The 19528-nt window shown below is 44.7% G+C and overlaps 1 protein-coding gene across 9 annotated transcripts in view; it reads left to right on the forward strand.

The window, feature by feature from the left end:
- Positions 1-18561, forward strand: part of tnikb (TRAF2 and NCK interacting kinase b) — a 72772-nt gene extending 54211 nt beyond the window's left edge. For 5 of the 9 annotated variants that reach the window (XM_034706476.1, XM_034706474.1, XM_034706471.1 and 2 more), the window contains 9 exons: positions 3709-3814; positions 4080-4244; positions 4331-4474; positions 4849-4983; positions 5151-5251; positions 5335-5484; positions 7221-7380; positions 12346-12485; positions 14501-18561. In XM_034706476.1, coding sequence (XP_034562367.1) covers positions 3709-3814; positions 4080-4244; positions 4331-4474; positions 4849-4983; positions 5151-5251; positions 5335-5484; positions 7221-7380; positions 12346-12485; positions 14501-14584 — 1185 coding nt within the window. In that variant the 3' untranslated portion in view covers positions 14585-18561. Of the gene's footprint in view, positions 1-3708; positions 3815-4067; positions 4245-4330; positions 4475-4848; positions 4984-5150; positions 5252-5334; positions 5485-7220; positions 7381-12345; positions 12486-14500 lie in introns of all 9 variants that reach the window. The other 4 variants (XM_034706475.1, XM_034706468.1, XM_034706469.1 and 1 more) reach the window with 1 other exon arrangement.
- Positions 18562-19528: the final 967 nt, after the last annotated feature.

Here is a 19528-nt window from a genome sequence, read left to right on the forward strand (position 1 = left end):
AAGATCCCATTTTTGTTTCTCAGTTGTTGTCTTTTGTTTTAACACAACTCCCCCTTTAATTCATCTGTATTCAGTTTCATCAACTCATAATTAGCGTGAACTCCCCAACATTTATAGAAAACATGACAAGCACCATTGGATAGCCATGTACAACAGAGTAGAATTTGCTGTGTAGCTTCTCAATTTAAGATTCAAATTTAAGGGGTTGGGCCGGTTTCAATGAAATATACTTTATTAGAAGCATGTCTGAAATGTAACCTTCCAAGAGTTTGAATTGTTGTAGTGTTTCAGCCACAGCATTGTCCAATAAGGTCTTACAAGAAATTCTACACAAACAAGACACAATCTCAAAGAAGTCTCAGCTATTTACTCTTTTCTGGACGCTAACATTCCAAAGTCCCAAATGGTGACTGTTCATCACTGTTTTCCAAATCCAGCTCCACATCTGTTCAGATTTCTTGTTTTGTCTGACAAGCAAAAAAAACAGCAAAATATATTCAGATAACTGTCGTTAGATGATTTAGAAAAGTAGGAACTATTCACATGTTTGAAGCTGCAACAACATAAGTCTTTACATTTCGGCTTTAAATATTATTTAATCAATTAATCATGAAAATTCTGGACGGCATATTTTCTGCCTGAACAATAAAATGTCCCGAGGCTTTGTGCATATATTTATTGAATATTTTATTTTGATATATTTTGGATTAAAGTCACAGTGCTCTGTCCGTCCCTTATTAAAAAGCGTGTCAGGTCAAAATGGAGAATAAAGAGGTTACTTGTGGCAAAAAAAGGCCTAAACAAGAATCGTTTCAATTCAAAGAACTTAATTAATTCATAAGAAACATTATTTATGTTTAGGCATCAGTGCAAACACGACAAATAACCAGACAGGCTGCAATCAAAGAGTTCACATCGTACAAGAGCGGCTTAAAAACAGATCAAAGATAGGGTCGAGCACGCAGTTAGCAAATCACAAAAGCTCCATATTCATGCAGGAAGTCATGGTGTGTGTTTGTGTGTGTGTGTGTGTGTGTGTTTGTATAAACTGTGTGAGGGAGTACTTCCTGGGCCCCTGGGTTCAGTCCCAAACCGGCCCCCTCAGCACAGCCACAGAAACAAACACTCCGGCTTCGCTGCACAGTAGCCCCGCCCCCTCTCTCTCTCTTTCCAGAAACATAGAGAACGGAGGCGGAGCTCTACCGCCAGCAACGGTTTCCCCGGCATGGCTAATCTGTTCTCCGGCCACGCCAATCTCCCCGATTTGTTGCAGCAAAGCACCTCCCCTCTGGTCTCCCCTGGCGACACCTCTGGGGCCCAAGTAGGTGGAGCTGCACCCCACTGTCAGCCCCCCGAAATCCCCCCCAACACCTGATCCTGACACCCCATCACCTGTCCACCTGTACACCCTGTACACCCTGTACACCCTGTACACCCCACCTGCCCACAGACCTGAACCAAGTCCTTTAGCAGGGCAGGACATTAACAGAAGCCACCAATGGAGAGCGATCAGATTCTCTTCCTTCCTGAAGTCTGATTTGAAGAGTGACCATATTTGGACAAGAGGGAGGAGCTTAAAGGCTAGCTAATGCTGACCAGACCAACAAAGTAATGATCTGTACTCACCAATACAAGTCGAGAGTTCTCAGGTTGCATCTTCTTCTTCTTCATCATCCTTTAAACTTTATATATGATCATGATTTACAAAAAGAGCACCTCACTGTGATGAAGAAGACTTGAAACTAAAGATTGAGACCTTAAACTTCTGAGGAAACTGAGTGAGATGTAGGGTTCCTTTCTCAGACTTCGCCCCCTGCTGGTCAGTCCCAAACAAAGAGACCACTTCTTTTCCTCTGTAACTTCCAGGCCCTCACTTCTCTGCGTCCTGGAGGAATAACATTTAAAGGAATTGAAATTCTAAGCATGAAAATAAAAAGCAACAACATGTGGCTTCTTTAATTTCCTGCCCTGCTGAACTCAGACCCGTCCTGCTTTGACTCCCGGGCTTTCCCCACACATGGAACCAACTGGATTTATTATTCCTCCCCCCCCGCTCCATCCATTTGATCCCTCTCTTTTAACCCCTGTGTCTCTCAGCGTTCCAGAGTGTGATCCTGGAAGTCCACCTCAAACTGATAACACAGGTAGCTGAGAGATAAAGGAAACACTGAGAGGTAGAAGTTTCAGTTCTGATCGAAGCTACAAAAATACAAAATATGGGGGCTGCAAGCTGAGCTGCTGCGACCTCGTCTGTCACTGCTTGTCTTGTTTTTAGTTTGATTTCTTCAGTTTGATTTGTTGATGAGAGATTTGATGGTGACTAAATTATGTGTACACATTCCATCTCTGCAAAACAACTGCAGTCACGATTCAGACGTGTAGAAATAATAATTTATTTTATTTAATCTTTATTTATAGACGCCTTTCTGGACACCCAAGGTCACCTTACAACATAGCAATAATAAAAGCAACACTCAACAGTAAATAAATACAGACATTAGAATAAAGAATACAATACTAGAAAAATGAAAGGGGGAGGGGAAGTCATTCCAGTCCAAGGAGAAGGATTAGAGTGAGTATGCTTGATGGAAAAGGTGAGTTTTAGGCGGGATTTGAAGGTGGTGGGAGAGGTGGACTTTGAGAGTTCCAGAGGTGGGGGGGCCGAGCGGCTGAAGGCTCTGGACCCCATGGTGGTCAAGCGAGCAGGTGGGAGGGTGAGTTGGGTGGAAGAGGAGGACCTGAGACTAGGGGTGGGTAATTTTGTATGGAGGAGGTCAATGAGGTCCTGAGGAGCTCCGTTGTTGATGGCCTTGTAGGTGAGAACAGAATCTTAAAGATGATGCAGTATTTGATGGGAAGCCAGTGGAGCTGCAGCAGGACAGGTGTGATGTGACTGGTGGAGGGAGTTCTGGTGAGGATGCGGGCAGCAGAGTTTTGAACCAGTTGAAGTTTCTGGATTTGTCTGGTAAACCAAAAAGAAGGGAGTTGCAATAATCTAGGCGGGAGGTGACCAGGGTGTGAACCAGAATGGATGTATGTTGGGGGAGAGAGACGGACGCAGGCGAGAGATGTTACGGAGATGAAATAATGCTGACCGGGTAAAATAAAGCAGCTTCACGTTAGAACTTAAAGACTTGGTTGAACGTGCATCGTGGGTAATGAATAAACTAATGTAGACTACTAAAGGACTTCACTGAAAATATTAGGATGGTTCTGAATCAGGTACACTTCAAGTTTTGGGTCCCAATTCTGAAGTGGGTCCCCATAATGGCATGGAAACGGGTTTATGTCCTCATAAACCACATAAACCATTTTTTCATCAACACAGTTTCTAAAGACAAGCAGAGTTTTTTTGGCTTTATTGATAAGACAGCTGAAGAAAGACAGGAAACGTGGGGAGCAGAAGGCAGGGGACGATATGCAGCAAATAGTCCTGGCCAGGATTTGCAACCTCTGCAACGAGGACTACAGCCTCTGTATGTGGGGCGCTTAGAGCGCTAGGTCACCAGCGCCCCAAGACCAGTTATGAAAGAATGAAAGGAAGAATGAGTTTGTGAGCTCTGTGTCAGAGTCCTGAACTCTTTTAGAATTATATACTTCACTGACTTCAACGTTTCCTTTATTCAAACAGTTACCTGTAACCCCAGAACTAACAGTCCACCAGACTAACCTGTGACTGACTGTCTCCTGTGTTTCTGTGATCTGCAGTACGGGATGGGAGGCAGCGGAGGCTCCAAGTCTTCCTTCACGCCGTTTGTTGACCCGAGGGTGTACGGGACCTCGCCAACAGATGACGATGATATCTCTGCGTCAGGTACGTTTTGGTCAGAAGTTGCTTCAAAAATGAAGACCTTTCAAGTTTCTTTAAAACAGCAGGATGTTCAGTTTGTAGATTTTGGTCCACGTTTAGTGTCAAATAGAAGATAAAGGAGAAGGATAAAGAGGGGCATGGCACACCAAAGCTGTGGCAAATCTGTCTCCAACCTTGAAATATTTATATCACAAATCCCATAAATTATGCATGCACCTTGCTTTGTTGTGGTATTGACTGTGTTGCTTTGCCGCAGCACTGTTTGCAGATGAGCTGATGAAGCAGGAGCAAGAGCAGGCAAGGCTCAACGAGGCCAGGAAGATCTCTGTCGTCAACGTGAACCCGACCAACATCAGACCTCACAGCGACACGCCCGAGATCCGCAAATACAAGAAACGCTTCAACTCTGAGATCCTCTGCGCCGCTCTCTGGGGTTAGACCGTCACCACAATGACGATTCACAATAATAATGTTGTGATGTGAAAACCAAACCAAACATCTGTGTGTGTGTCTGTGCAGGGGTGAACCTGCTGGTGGGGACGGAGAACGGTCTGATGTTGCTGGATCGAAGCGGACAAGGAAAAGTTTATAACTTGATAAATCGACGGCGCTTCCAACAGATGGACGTCCTGGAGGGACTCAACGTCCTGGTCACCATCTCAGGTCGGTGTTTATCAATCTGGACTCAAGAAACTTAAGAGTTTAGAGGTTCTACTTCCCCCAAGATAAGGAGCTTGAGTTCAAACTTGGTCAAACTGTTTTGGAAAACCTTCTCCAGCCGAGACTTCCTCATGTTGGGTTAGATGCAACCACATCCCAAAACCAAGCCCCGTTTAATCACAACTGTAGACTGATAACACATCAAGTTTTCACACTGAGGAACATTCAAGCTCCAAAACTATCACTCTTTCTTTTAAAACCATGAGTACACTTTGCTAATAACACTTCCATCATCAAAGCGAGTGTCTTAAAGGAGTTAAATGTCAAACCAGTAAAATAAAAGAGATATTTATTCCTCTGATTTCTCTCTGAATCAGGGAAGAAGAACAAGCTGCGTGTTTACTACCTGTCTTGGCTGAGGAACAGGATATTACACAACGACCCTGAGGTGGAAAAGAAGCAGGGCTGGATCACTGTCGGGGAGCTGGAGGGCTGTGTGCATTATAAAGTCGGTAAGAAGAATTGGTTAATGTGGTTTATGAGGACGTAAATATGGGGACCCAAAAATTCTTCCATGAAAAGTCCGCCATGAGATGTAAAAATGAAGATTTCATTTATTTCCATCTTGAATCTTTAATCGATCTTGACTGTTTCATACCGCTCCTCTCCCCTCCTTCAGTAAAGTACGAGAGGATCAAATTTTTGGTGATTGCTCTGAAGAACTCGGTGGAGATCTACGCCTGGGCGCCTAAACCATACCACAAGTTTATGGCCTTCAAGGTAAGAGGACTAGACATGAGAGTTAAGTGACGGAGTTGGGTAAAAGTGCTGATGCTGTGTTGGGTGTTCTCTCTGTCTTTCAGTCGTTCACCGACCTGCAGCATCGCCCCCTGCTGGTCGACCTGACTGTGGAAGAGGGACAGAGGTTAAAGGTCATCTACGGCTCCAGTGTCGGCTTCCATGTCATCGACGTGGACTCTGGCAACCCTTACGACATCTACATCCCCTCACATGTTAGTCTAAGTGTTTGAGTGTGTGTGTGTGTGTGTGTGTGTGTGTGTGTGTGTGTGTGTGTGTGTGTGTGTGAATAATCAAACTAATCACTCTTTGATTATTTGTTTTAATATGTGTGTGAGTGATTGATTTAAAGTGTTCAGAAAGTGATGAATGAAAGAGAGAGAGAGAGAACTTGGTGCTCTGTGAGATGGACGAGTGAGAGAGTGAAGACGTGAATGTGAGATTTATAAAAGTTAACCAGTGAAAGAGTAAACCTCTGACTTAGTGCTTTCAATCAATCAATCAATCAATCAATCAATCAATCAATCAATCAATCAATCAATCAATCAATCAATCAATCAATCAATCAGTGTTGTAGTACTCGAGTCCCGTTTTGCAGGACTCGTGACTCGACTTGGACTCGAGCACTGATGACTCAGACTTGGACCCTGACTCTGGCTGATATATTGATACAGACTTTTTTAATGTTCATGTTAGATTTTGTATATTTCATAAAATGTGTTCAGTTCAGAGCGAGGGCTGACACGAGCGTTGGCCTGCATGAATGTTCACGTGACGTCTGCCAGGATTAAAAGACTCTACCAGCTAGAGTTACCACCCGTCCTGTTTTTCCCAGAATGCACTTCCTTTTTTTATTATAACGGGTAAAATTTACTATTTTTAGATAACTTAAAAAACAGTAACATTCTGGAAGAGATCTAACGTCCCCCCTTTTGTGTCTCGCGACCCCCCAGGGGGTCCCAACCCACACTTTGGGACCCCCTGTCCTACACATCCAAAAGGTCCCACACTGTCAGTCATTAGTTTGGATATAAATGATATTACCAATGAGGACTCGACTTGGACTGGGACTCAAATAATGAGGACTTGATGCGGACTCGAAGCGGACTCGATTCTGACTCGATTCGGACTGGGCTCGGACTCAAATACTCGGCGCGGACTCGAAGCAGACTCGACTCGGACTCGGCACGGACTCGAAGCAGACTCGACTCAGACTCGAACACTGAGGACTCGGGACTCGACTCAGACTCGACTCGGACTCAAATAATGAGGACTCAACGCGGACTCAACGCGGACTCGACGCGGTCTCGACACGGACTTGGACTAAAACACTGAGGACTTGGGACTCGACTCAGACTCAAATAATGAGGACTCAACGCGGACTCAACGCGGACTCAGCGCGGACTCGACGCGGTCTCGACACGGACTTGGACTCGAACACTGAGGACTCTGGACTCGACTCAGACTCGAGGTTTGGTGACTACAACACTGCAATCAATCAATCTTTATTTATATAGCACCACATCACTCGTTATGAATAAGTGAATAATGAATGATGGAGTGATGTCATGAGTGATGTCATGAGTGATGTCATGAGTGATGTCATGAGTGATGTCATGAGTGATGTGATGGGTGAGCGTGTGTCCTCCTCTAACCCTGGTCTGGTTACAGTAAGACATGGACCCTGGAGGGAGAAAGTATCCATAGCAGCCGCCTCACGTTGCTCCTGGCAGTCATGAATCACGCTGTGCTGTGTCTGTTTCCATGGCGATTGCGTGGCTGAGGAGCGGGGGACTCTATTGTTGCAGCAGTTTCTCCTCTCTCAGGGTGGGAGGGGGGGCGGGAAGGGGTTACGGGTGGTCCAGACCCCCCCCTGTAGGTTTACGTCAGCTCCTAATCCCCTGCCCCCCCCCATCCACCCCTTCCCCCCTCCCGTGTGTCGCCCCGGCAGATTCAGGGTCAGGTGACCCCGCACGCCATCGTGGTTCTGCCCAAGACGGACGGCATGGAGATGCTGCTGTGCTACGAGGACGAAGGCGTCTACGTCAACACCTACGGACGCATCACCAAAGACGTGGTGCTGCAGTGGGGCGAGATGCCCACCTCCGTCGGTACGTCAACCAATCAGCTCGCTTCTCCCTGACCCCTCCTGACCTCTGACCTTTATAAGCGGTTTCAGCAGATCATCTTTCACCCTCACTCCTCCTCCGTTCAAAGCAACACTCCTCCTCTCTCCTCCTGCCTTTTGCTTTCAGTCACACCTGTAGACCAGAAGCCCAGACTAGAGTCTTACCTGTGTCATGGACTAAAGAAATACAACCAGGTTTTTGGGTGAAGTGATGAAAACACGTGTCGCAGGGTTTAGAGCCGCAAACCATCCATGTGGAGCGTGTTGTTCCTCCATGTTTAACAGATCAATCATGAGACCGTCCTGGAGCTCAAGGAGTCATAAATAAACCATAAAGCAAGGTAATGGTGATAGTGACAACTATGACACTATGGTATACATATAATGTCAGCAAAAGCAGAAGAAACAACATACAGAAAATTATAATAAATATTAAATCAACAGTGAAGTGTCCAAACCTGCATTCTCTCAAACGTCCAGCAGGGGGTTCACTCACAGACTAAAAAAAGGTGTAGAAGTTGATTTCTTCCCTGCATGTTTCATCTTCAGATCATGATGATTATTTTAGAAATCAGATCATAAACTTAGTCTCTACTATGGATGTAAATTTCAAGTATTTTCCGTGATTGATCTTTGGAAATTTTAACGATCAATTATCGATTAATCATTAAAAAATTTCCCCTGAATCAAATTTTCCTTCACAACACAATGTAAATAACTGACAGTACTGAATATCTACGGATCTAATTGAGGTGTTCAAAATGTTAAACACGCTGAATATCAAGTCGATCTACAGCAGAGATCCAGAGGAACCTACGGGACAAGAGAGCTCAGGGACTCCAGAAAGGTCTATGGTTAGTAACTTTAATGGGACAGGAAGAGTTAAAGTGAGAGACAGGCAGAGAGAGGAGAGAGAGGGAAAGACAGGATCCCAGTGTGTCAGTCTAAGCCTATAGCAGCATAACTAAGACCTGGTCCAAGCCTGATCCAGCTCTAACTATAAGCTTTATCAAAAAGGAAAGTTTGAAGCCTACTCTTAAAAGTAGAGAGGGTGTCTGCCTCCCGGACCCTGACTGGTAGATGATTCCAAAGGAGAGGGCCCTGATAACTGAAGGCTCTACCTCCCATACTACTTTTAGAGACTTTATGTACCCAACATCAAGACCGGATCAGATCCAGTCCCATCTTCCAGACAGGACTCAGTCTGATCTCATCTTAATCCACCATGAGCAGAGCACTTTGCAGCATTTAGCAAGTTACAGTGGCAAGGACAAACTTCCTTTAACAGGCAGAAACCTCCAGCAGGACCAGACTCATGGTAGACACACATCTGCTGAGACTGTGCTAGCTTGCATCCAGGTAGTAGAGCATTATAACAGTAGCCGTTAACTGGAGCTGCAGCCCCCTCTAGTGGTGAAGCGGTAGAAAACTTATGTTCAATGATGAAATATAAATGGTTGATCTGCAGCAGACTAGCGTACCGTTTAGCATAAGCCTAGCATTTGGTTGCCCATGCCTCCTCCTCTTGGTCACTTCAGGTCCCAAAAATACAAAATGATGATGCACAAAATGTCAAATTCAAGGCTGTAAGATGTAAAAGCATACTATAGTCCAAATGTTTGATTTTTCACACTGCATAAGGAAAAACTGCTCAAATAGATCGAAGAACTAAAGCAGGATCAGAAGCAACAAACGTAATCGTCAGCAGCAGTTATTGAGAGTCATGACTGCTTCAGATGTTTTCTTCTTCTTTGTGCTTAAAACTGATTATTTGTCAATATAACGATCACCGCTCGACACTCAGTGTGAAACCGTCTACAGAGACATGGAGGCTTTGTGTTAACTTTTCATCACCTAACAGGAGAAACAATTTGAAGAATTTGAACCCAAAAACTGAAGATTGTATTTCTTTAATGTCAAGTGTTGAGCATCCATCTTCTGCATGAGTTGACAACAACACGTCCCACAGAGCATCTCCTCTACCCTCCACCCCACCACAGTCCTCATGCAGACACACACACCCAGCATCTCCTCCTCTTCACACTCCTCTCTCCACAGTATCTCTATTTCTATGCACTGGGGGAAATACTTGTGTGTTGTTCGTCTTGCTCTGTGGAGTTCTGTCCTCTTGTTCTGTCTCGCTGTGATCTTCAGAAAAGTTTCAGAAAAGAACTTCTCATCCGTTCTGACGTTCATCCTTGATTGCGTGAGAAACATTTGTGAGACTAAAAAGTGAGATCAAAGTTTAGCCTGAGATGATCGCAGGGCACAGTGCATCTAAACTGATCTATTATTTAGCAGCACGCTCAGTCAGAGCACACACAGAGAGGAAACTCGAGCACATCAAGGATGGATCGTGGATCTTATGATCCGAGTCGATCGGAGCGTCTGTGTTTTTCCATTCGGCTCTCGCTCTGATTCTCAGATGTCAGTGTACGATACCCGGATCGATGAAACATGTATGTTTGACTGACGGTGTCTGTGGCTGGTTTACTGTGTGTGTTCTGTGTGTGGACATCATCTCCTGTTGACATGTTTGTGTGTGTTTTACTGTCAGACCAGAGTTTCTCACAGCCAAGCCCGGCCTCAGTCCCTCAGACCAAACCAAGAACCGAACCCTGCATCGCCGTAGCGTTAAATTCTGCACACGCACTCTGAAGAACGTCTGCTGCTCGGTACCCTTCCTCTGAAAGAAAATACACAAACATACTTTTTCTCTGTGATAGAGGAGGGGGGTACGTGATTGGAAAGCAGATCCTCTTTGCAGACCTTTTCCCAGTCGTTAAGTACGTCGAGATGTCCTCCAGCTTCAAGTTTATGTCTCACTAATTGGCTCAACGTGTTGCTTTGATGACCATCCTTAAAGTCGGTAACACCAGGCTCAGACTTCCAGACTTTAAGACAGTTTACGACCTCTTTGCTCCGCCCTACAGTCTACTTTGTAGATGTGGGGTTTGGTAACTCTCTGCTGGTTTATAAGGGGTTCACTGACCAAGACCTAAACCCCAAAACAGGTCATGTGTTCATTTACTTAGATATCAATCAATCACAACACGTTCTCCTCAGACTCTTTCCAAACAGAGCCGGTCTAGACCGTACAGATAGGATCAGATCCAGTCCCATCTTACAGACAGGACTCAGTCTGATCTCATCTTAATCCACCATGAGCAGAGCACTTTGCAGCATTTAGCAAGTTACAGTGGCAAGGACAAACTTCCTTTAACAGGCAGAAACCTCCAGCAGGACCAGACTCACGTTAGACACACATCTGCTGAGACCGTGTTGGAGAGAGGGATAGAGGGAGATGAAGAGAGAGAGAGAGATGATAGTGGGGAGACGGATAGTAGTAGTTGTAGCAGCTGGAGTCTGGCACGTCCACAGCAGCAGAGATCCAGAGGAACCTACGAGACAAGGGAGCTCAGGGACTCCAGAAAGGTCTAAGAAAAGAGAGAAGAGAGGGAGACCAGAAGAAAGAAAAAGAGGAGAATAAATGGTGAAGGAAAGGATAGAAGGAAAGGACGGGATAAGAAAAGGAGACATTAAGGATGAAGAAACATGGAAAGAACAAAGAGAGAAAGAAAGAAAGAAGGAATGAAAGGAAAAAGGAATAAAAGAAAGAAAGAAGGAAGGCAGGAGGGAAGGAAGAAAGAAAGAAGGAAAGACAGACAGACAGAATGAAAGAAAGAAAGAAAGAAAGAAAGAAAGAAAGAAAGAAAGAAAGAAAGAAAGAAAGGATGAATCACAGACCCCAAAAAAGGAATCTACAGCAGAGATCCAGAGGAACCTACGAGACAAGGGAGCTCAGGGACTCCAGAAAGGTCTATGGTTAGTAACTTTAATGGGACAGGAAGAGTTAAAGTGAGAGACAGGCAGAGAGAGGAGAGAGAGGGAAAGACAGGATCCCAGTGTGTCAGTCTAAGCCTATAGCAGCAGAACTAAGACCTGGTCCAAGCCTGATCCAGCTCTAACTATAAGCTTTATCAAAAAGGAAAGTTTGAAGCCTACTCTTAAAAGTAGAGAGGGTGTCTGCCTCCCGGACCCTGATTGGAAGATGATTCCAAAGGAGAGGGGCCTGATAACTGAAGGCTCGACCTCCCATACTACTTTTAGAGTCGAGCAGGCCTGCGGTTGGGAGCGGTTGGGAGCGTACTGTTCTAGAGGGGTAATAGGACACTATGAACTCTTTAAGATACAAAGGTGTCAGAGCATGAAGAGCTTTGTGGGTCGGAGGAAAGATTTTGAATACTAGTCTAGATTTTATTGGGAGCCGGTGTTCTAGTCTGTAATAGTAAGAGCTGCAGCGCTTTCCATCTATTATCTGGACCAAGCCCTGGTTTCAGACTAGATGTCCTCACTGATTATAAGGAGGAGCAAACTGGGTCTGAATCTGTAGTCCGAGCCTGGTCTACATGATTTCTGGAGAAACATCAGCCTGAAGTTTTCTGATTGGCTCTCCTTTCACACGCTTCCAAAGGAGTAATTTCTGCTGCTAATGAAACCCAAACGTTCATTCAGAGGACATGAAGCAGCTCCAGGAAACAAAGCTGTATTTAACCGTACACTGAGCTGCTTGTTCGTGGATCTGTGTGAACATGTCTCCTTTGACTCACACCGCGAGCATCGATCAATGCTTCCTGAATCATTCATTTAAATCAAACTGATCAAAATCAACGGACACCCAGCAATCCTGCGCTACGCTTCACTCCCTAAAAACACTCCTCAGGCAGAGAGCTCAGAGGTCGTGATCGCTGGAGTCCGTCAGAAACTGCTGCAATAATCTCCTCCTGGAGGTGAGGCGGGGGAGGCCTCTGTGTGTGACTGGCTTGGGTGTGAGACTGGTGCTGAGTTTTCTCCTGTCCCAATCCCTGTCTGTGTGCTTCCTTGTGTGTGGGTTTATATGCGTGTGTGTTTGTGTGTGTGTGTGTGTGTGCCCCTCCTGTCCCTGCAGCCTACATCCACTCCAACCAGATCATGGGCTGGGGAGAGAAGGCCATCGAGATCCGCTCCGTGGAAACGGGACACCTCGACGGAGTTTTCATGCACAAGCGAGCTCAGCGACTGAAGTTCCTGTCGGAGAGGAACGACAAGGTGAGTCTGACACACCTGGACATTTGAGTCCCTTATATTCAAAAACCTAACTTCTGAAGACAAAGACGGGATCAGTCAGAGCTTTTAATCTGGTGTTAAACTTAGTCTATCAATCAATCTTTATTTATACAGCGCCAAATCCCAACAAACGTTATCCAAACAGAGCAGGTCTAGACCGTACTCTATGTTCTATTATTAACTATATTACTATATTAATAAGGGTTAGGGTTAGGGTTAGGATTAGGGTTAGGGTTAGGATGAGGGTTAGGGTTAGGATGAGGGTTAGGGTTAGGGTTAGGGTTAGGGTTAGGATTAGGGTTAGGATTAGGGTTAGGATTAGGGTTAGGATGAGGGTTAGGGTTAGGGTTAGGGTTAGGGTTAGGGTTAGGGTTAGGGTTAGGATTAGGGTTAGGGTTAGGGTTAGGGTTAGGATTAGGGTTAGGGTTAGGATTAGGATGAGGGTTAGGGTTAGGGTTAGGATTAGGGTTAGGGTTAGGGTTAGGGTTAGGATTAGGGTTAGGGTTAGGGTTAGGGTTAGGATTAGGGTTAGGGTTAGGGTTAGGATTAGGGTTAGGATTAGGGTTAGGGTTAGGGTTAGGATTAGGGTTAGGGTTAGGATGAGGGTTAGGAATAGGATTAGGGTTAGGGTTAAGGTTAGGGTTAGGATTAGGGTTAGGGTTAGGATTAGGGTTAGGGTTAGGATTAGGGTTAGGGTTAGGGTTAGGATTAGGGTTAAGGTTAGGATTAGGGTTAGGATTAGGGTTAGGATTAGGGTTAGGGTTAGGGTTAGGGTTAGGATTAGGATTAGGGTTAGGGTTAGGGTTAGGATTAGGGTTAGGGCTAGGATTAGTATTAGGGTTAGGGTTAGGAATAGGATTAGGGTTAGGGTTAGGATTAGGGTTAGGATTAGGGTTAGGATTAGGGTTAGGGTTAAGGTTAGGGTTAGGGTTAGGGTTAGGATTAGGATTAGGGTTAGGGTTAAGGTTAGGATTAGGGTTAGGGCTAGGATTAGGGTTAGGGTTAGGGTTAGGATTAGGGTTAGGGCTAGGATTAGGATTAGGATTAGGGTTAGGGTTAGGGTTAGGGTTAGGATTAGGATTAGGATTAGGGTTAGGGTTAGGGTTAGGGTTAGGATTAGGATTAGGATTAGGGTTAGGGTTAGGATTAGGGTTAGGGGGTTATGCAAACAGAACCAGAACCAAACAGAACCAGAACCAGACCGAACCAGAACCGAACCAGAACCGAACCAGAACCGAACCAGAACCGAACCAGAACCAGTACCGAACCAGAACCAAAACCGAACTGAACCAGAACCGAACCAGAACCAAACCAGAACCGAACCAGAGCCAAAACCGAACCAGAACCGAACCAGAACCAAAACAGAACCAGTACCGAACCAGAACCAAAACCGAACCAGAACCAAAACCGAACCAAACCAGAACCAAACCAGAACCGAACCAGAACCGAACCAGAACCGAACCAGAACCGAACCAATACCGAACCGAACCAGAACCGAACCAGAACCAAAACCGAACCAGAACCGAACCGAACCAGAACCAAAACCGAACCAGAACCGAACCAGAACCAAAACCGAACCAGAACCAAAGCCAAACCAGAACCAAACCAGAACCAGAACACGTGATTGGCCGCATGGCCGCCATGCTGACCAATCAAAACAAAGTTCTGCTGTGAGCAGAGCTGGGGCTGAGCACGCAGAGAGCTAAGCAGGGAAAGGAACAAACTGGGAGCCGGCTCTCTCTGGATGTGAGCCGGCTCTTCTGATTCACTATAAAGCATCGACTCTCAGAGCCGCAGCTTCTGATCATGACACATCACTATTTGGGATAACTGATGTTGACTTCCAAATTAGGCGGGGTCCGTTTGGCGGGGTGGTGATGACAGATGGTTTTAGAGAGAGCTGCACGTCTGCATAGAAGCTGCACATTTCTGCACACAGTGAAACCTTCATTAGATCAGTGTTTGGACTAAACGGCTCTGTTTTCTCTTGTCTGCAGGTTTTCTTCGCCTCTGTTCGCTCCGGAGGAAGCAGCCAAGTCTTCTTCATGACCCTCAACAGAAGCTCCATGATGAACTGGTAACCCTTCTCCTCCACCCACAACCCTCCTCTTCTTCACTCTGAGCATCGCCCGACATCAGGAGGGAGGGACGGCGGGATGACGGGATGTGGACAGCGTTTTTGTGTGTGTTTACGATGTGTGTATGTCGGAGGAAAACAAGCTGCTGAAAAAGACTTTTGAGTCCCTGGAGGTGGAGTCTTAGACCCTAAGAGTGTGTCCCCTCCTCCAACTATAGGGGGCGCCACAGGCCTCATTGATTGGTTACACTGCCTGCTGGACTAAAGGGGACGCCATACATAGTCAGTGGACGATGCCTTCGCCTTCCATGTGGATTTTTCGGATGGTTGTTCGAGAGAGTTTGGATCCAGACTTCAGAGGACGCTGACATCATGCCGAGTAGCCTTTGACTTCCCCATTTGTGTGAATGGGAAGCTGTAGAAAAGTTCTCTGTGTAGCACATTATTGATTTCTTACAGGGTGTTCACACTGCGAGTACAATTTGTCCTTCCACTCTGCTTTTTAGTGGTGATGCAAAATCCACGTTTATTGCAGCACATCAGACTTCATTTAGTAAGTAGTGGGTTAACATTTGTGGTGGTTAAAAGTAGCATCAATGGCAGAAGAAAAGGTACAAAAAAAAGTTTATTTTTTAAATCCACAATGCCCGTCTTTTCAAAATGTTCTCTCTCTTGCTCCTGTCTCTTTAAGGCACCCCTCCCTTAAAGCCCACTTACCTCTTATAGGCCAGCTGTTAGAGAGCATGCCAAAGAGGGTGGAGTCTTGATATAGCCTCTGATGTTGAAAATGGAAGCGGAAGCAAAACTGCAGTACCTTGAGTGTCCACTGGGGGTTATAACCAAAAGCAGAGGAGTCCCCATAGAGCCCCATGTTAAAACGCCCGCCTTCACAGCAGAATGAAACATGTTTACAGCCTGGTACAGGAACAGGTTTTGGTATGTGGGTGATTTATTTATTCACACACACTGCGAGGAGGGTGGAACTTTTTATTAAGCGTCCTTTAAGATAATAGGAAGGGTTAGAGATACACTAATTAGCATAATTAGCGGCTGGGCTGATCTGACCGAGAGGTGTGTTAGTCGTAGCCGTACTTCACTTTCAAAACAGTTCTCTAAAAACCAATGAGACGATGTTTCACAAAGTCTACGATGTGCCAGGATTCAAACATTCCCCGGTGGTGACTCCTGGTATTGCAACGGAAATAAATGACGAGGCGTTTTCGACACATGGTTAATTATCCGCTATTTTAAAGCTGCTAACAGACATTGAACACAGCAAAACAAGGAACACACCCCTTTCTATCATGATTCTTGATCCAGAGATGGTTTATATTTGTAGCACCTTCTTCAAACCAAAAGTGACGTGCAGTTCCAGACGTCGAATCACATCCTCGCTGTGTGATTTAAACGGTAACCTGACAATCATGAGAGAAATGTGTTGAAATCTCTGGTCCATGATAGAGACGTGTGTCCAAAATCGATTGCACCGAACATCTTATCTGAAATAATGAAAACGAAGAGGCATGCTGCAGCTAAAAGGAAAGTTCCACCAGATCCATGTCCCTGTCCGTCTCTAATCCGTCACAGCACCGGATCTGATAGGTTTCTATTACAGTCAATGTGTTAACTTCCACTGGATCCACTGCGTCTCTGATCCGGTCAGATGCCAGAGCACAACGCATCAATCTCAACAGAGCAGATGGAGTGGGACAGGAAGTCAGGTTTCACCAAAACAAAATGAAAACATCCGGTTAATTTTCAGAATAAAACACTCTGTGTTATCACCAGATCGTATTTCACTTAACTACAACAACAAACCAAAGTCATGATGAGCGGAGCCAGGCCTGGAGTCAACAGGTCAGAGGTTTTCAGAGGACCAGAAAGACAACATGGAGGAGGAGAGGAGGAGGAGAATTCTTGACTCTGGATGTCCAGTGGTCCTGCTCGGATCAGAGACAGATCTGGTGGAAGTCCTGTGTCAATGTGACCACAGTGGTGAATACCGCAGGCCTGGTTCATGGCTGCAGGCTGCAGGAGCTGCTTCATACGCTGAGTCACTTTTATCCCCCAAATCTGTCACAATATCATCAGTTTTAAAACTCCCAGAAAAGTATGAACAGTAATCTTTACAAACACAGCTACGCGTGGACACTCGCCAGTTTTGAGCTCTTCTAAATCAGCCAGCAACATGTGGAAGTCATCCTTTAACTGGCTAAATGTTGGTCTGTGTAGTTCTCCTCATCTGGACCACCTCTGATAGTGACGACCTGTTTTTTAAAACTCATCGGATGTTTTCTAGACTAACATCTTGTAGCAAAAACGAATAGATGTCTCCTCTGCGCTGTCAGTTGTTTCCTCATGCAACAAAATAGGGCTACACCAGAATCGGCTCACTGTGTAAAACTGTTCCAGACATCCGTGTTGTTTCTTGATCATTACTCTATCTGTAGGAGATGAATGGACCTGCTGTGAGTTGATGACAGTGTTGCTCACAGTGTGAACACTCATTACGAGTGCTGCTTCTGCTCAAACACCTTCTGTGTCTGTCCCCTATTAGAAAAGAAAAATACTACAAACAAGCGGTTAGCGGCGTCGCGGGGGAACCAGACGTTCTACACTTGTCATTGAGGATGCTGCACAGCTACTGCGGCCACTTTGTCCTGGTGTTCTGCTAATAGGGGAAGGGGAGCTTGTAGATATTGTATTATTGCTGCAACAGCAACACGAAAACAAAATCTTCACATCGTTTCTCACAAAAAAAAAGAACTTGGCTGTAGAGTAGTTGCCAACTTCTGGAAGTTTCTACAACCACTGCCCTTTGTTCTCTCCACCTCTTCCTGTCCCTGCTGTTCTGTGTACACCACACCTGTGTAAATACTCACTTTGATGTTCAGGGCAGACTTTGCAGCGCAGGTGAGGAAAAAGATTCAAAGCAGTCTGGCGTTTTTTTACCACACTTCTGTAAAATCTGTCCGTTCTGTAGTTTCTCTCAGATTGGAGATTTTTTTTTTTTTGGTTGACTTGGTGAACTCCAAGTTTTTCTCCGTCACAGTCCACCTCTGTTTGTTTCGTTGTGCATTTTTGCATGGTGACATACATGTTTTACCTGTCGTCACTTGTTATGAATTGTACATTTTAAGGCAATACACTGACTGATCTATCTGTACAAGCCGGACGATAAGAAACTTTGCTCACCGCGCTGAGCTGTAAAGTGAAAGTTAGCATCGTTATCTTAGCATCTGGGCTTTTTCTCACAAGCTACAGCCAGATGGGTCAAATTTGTACACAGCGGGACCGGACCTCAGCATCACTTTGAATGATGTTTTCTATTTTTGACTGGGTTCAGTGGCGGTCCCTGGATGTGAGGGAGAAGTGTTCATCCTTTACTTGATTTTCTCTTCTTTTTAGTTGGTCTTTAAGGATGTGATAAGTGCAAGCGATGCCGCTTTAAAGGCCGGCTGAAGCCTTTGACATGAGCAGGATGTTAGCAGTAATCAGCACCCTGTGAATAAAGGTCAGGAGGCGGGGTCAGTTTGAGAACCATAGATTAAAGATATATATACTGTAAGAATTTTCGTTATGATGATATCATACTGATCATTTAAGGGAAAGACAAAAAATAATGTTCACTTGTTAAAGCTTAGTTGTCTTTCTACAGAATAGAGAACATAGCTATAAGAATTTCTAAAAAAAGATACAATGTTTTTATCGTGGTATTATTTGTATTTGTATTTCAATTTTTGTACGTATCAAGACTGTGAACGTATGTATGGCTGTCAGCCTGTGAGTGTGTGTGAGTGTGTGTGTGTGTGTAGATGAGCAGGTGTGTGCACAGGTGTGTGACATGCATGTGAGTGTATGTTTTCACCTTGTCTGAATCACTGGAATCAGTCAAAAGACGACCTCAGTCTGGTAACACACATCTGTGATGTTTGAAAATCTACAATAAATGTCCTCTCCTTGTACAGCAAAAACACCGGCTCCAGAGTCTCCTGTGTTTTCTTTCAACCTGACAGACCTCATGGTTCATACTTCTTTCTTATGGTGACAAACCATAATATCCATGAGTTATTTTTAGCATTATTCAGTCTAAATGTGTCAGAAAGATGGAACAAAAAACCCAGAACCCCTCATTGTACAAACAAACTGTTAAAAACATGAATTTTAACTTACAAAAGCTGCAAACTTTTACATATAAGAAGATGGACTTTGCAATTGTGACAAATTTGCCTAAAAATATCCTGATTTATTGGTTATTTTCTGATTGATTAACTTATAAACACAGACTTACTAATCACTCATTTATTTTGTACTAACAGCAGTTCTTTCACAGCAATTAATGCAGTGACTTCCACTACAGTCATGTCTGTTTTTAATGCAGTGACTTCCACTACAGTCATGTCTGTTTTTAATGCAGTGACTTCCACTACAGTCATGTCTGTTTTTAATGCAGTGACTTCCACTACAGTGTCATGTCTGTTTTTAATGCAGTGACTTCCACTACAGAGTCATGTCTGTTTTGAATGCAGTGACTTCCACTACAGAGTCATGTCTGTTTTGAATGCAGTGACTTCCACTGCAGTCATGTCTGTGTTTAATGCAGTGACTTCCACTACAGAGTCATGTCTGTTTTTAATGCAGTGACTTCCACTACAGAGTCATGTCTGTTTTTAATGCAGTGACTTCCACTACAGAGTCATGTCTGTGATTAATGCAGAGAGACTCAGCCTCTCTGGAGTGTCATTTTTATACCCAGTCATGTGACTAACCTGTTGATCAGTAACCTCATTAGTTTGGAGATCTTCCTCCAGGTTTTTTTTTTTTTTGTATTACAAAACTTTTCCCAGGTTTTGTTGCCCCTGTTACAGTTTTTTTTAAAGGTGTTGCTAGCATCAAATTTAAGATGAACATACATTTTGCACAAGGAAAGGTACAGGTTTTCAGTTTC

This window comes from Notolabrus celidotus, chromosome 17 (assembly GCF_009762535.1).
Source record: "Notolabrus celidotus isolate fNotCel1 chromosome 17, fNotCel1.pri, whole genome shotgun sequence".
Lineage (NCBI taxonomy): Eukaryota > Metazoa > Chordata > Actinopteri > Labriformes > Labridae > Notolabrus > Notolabrus celidotus.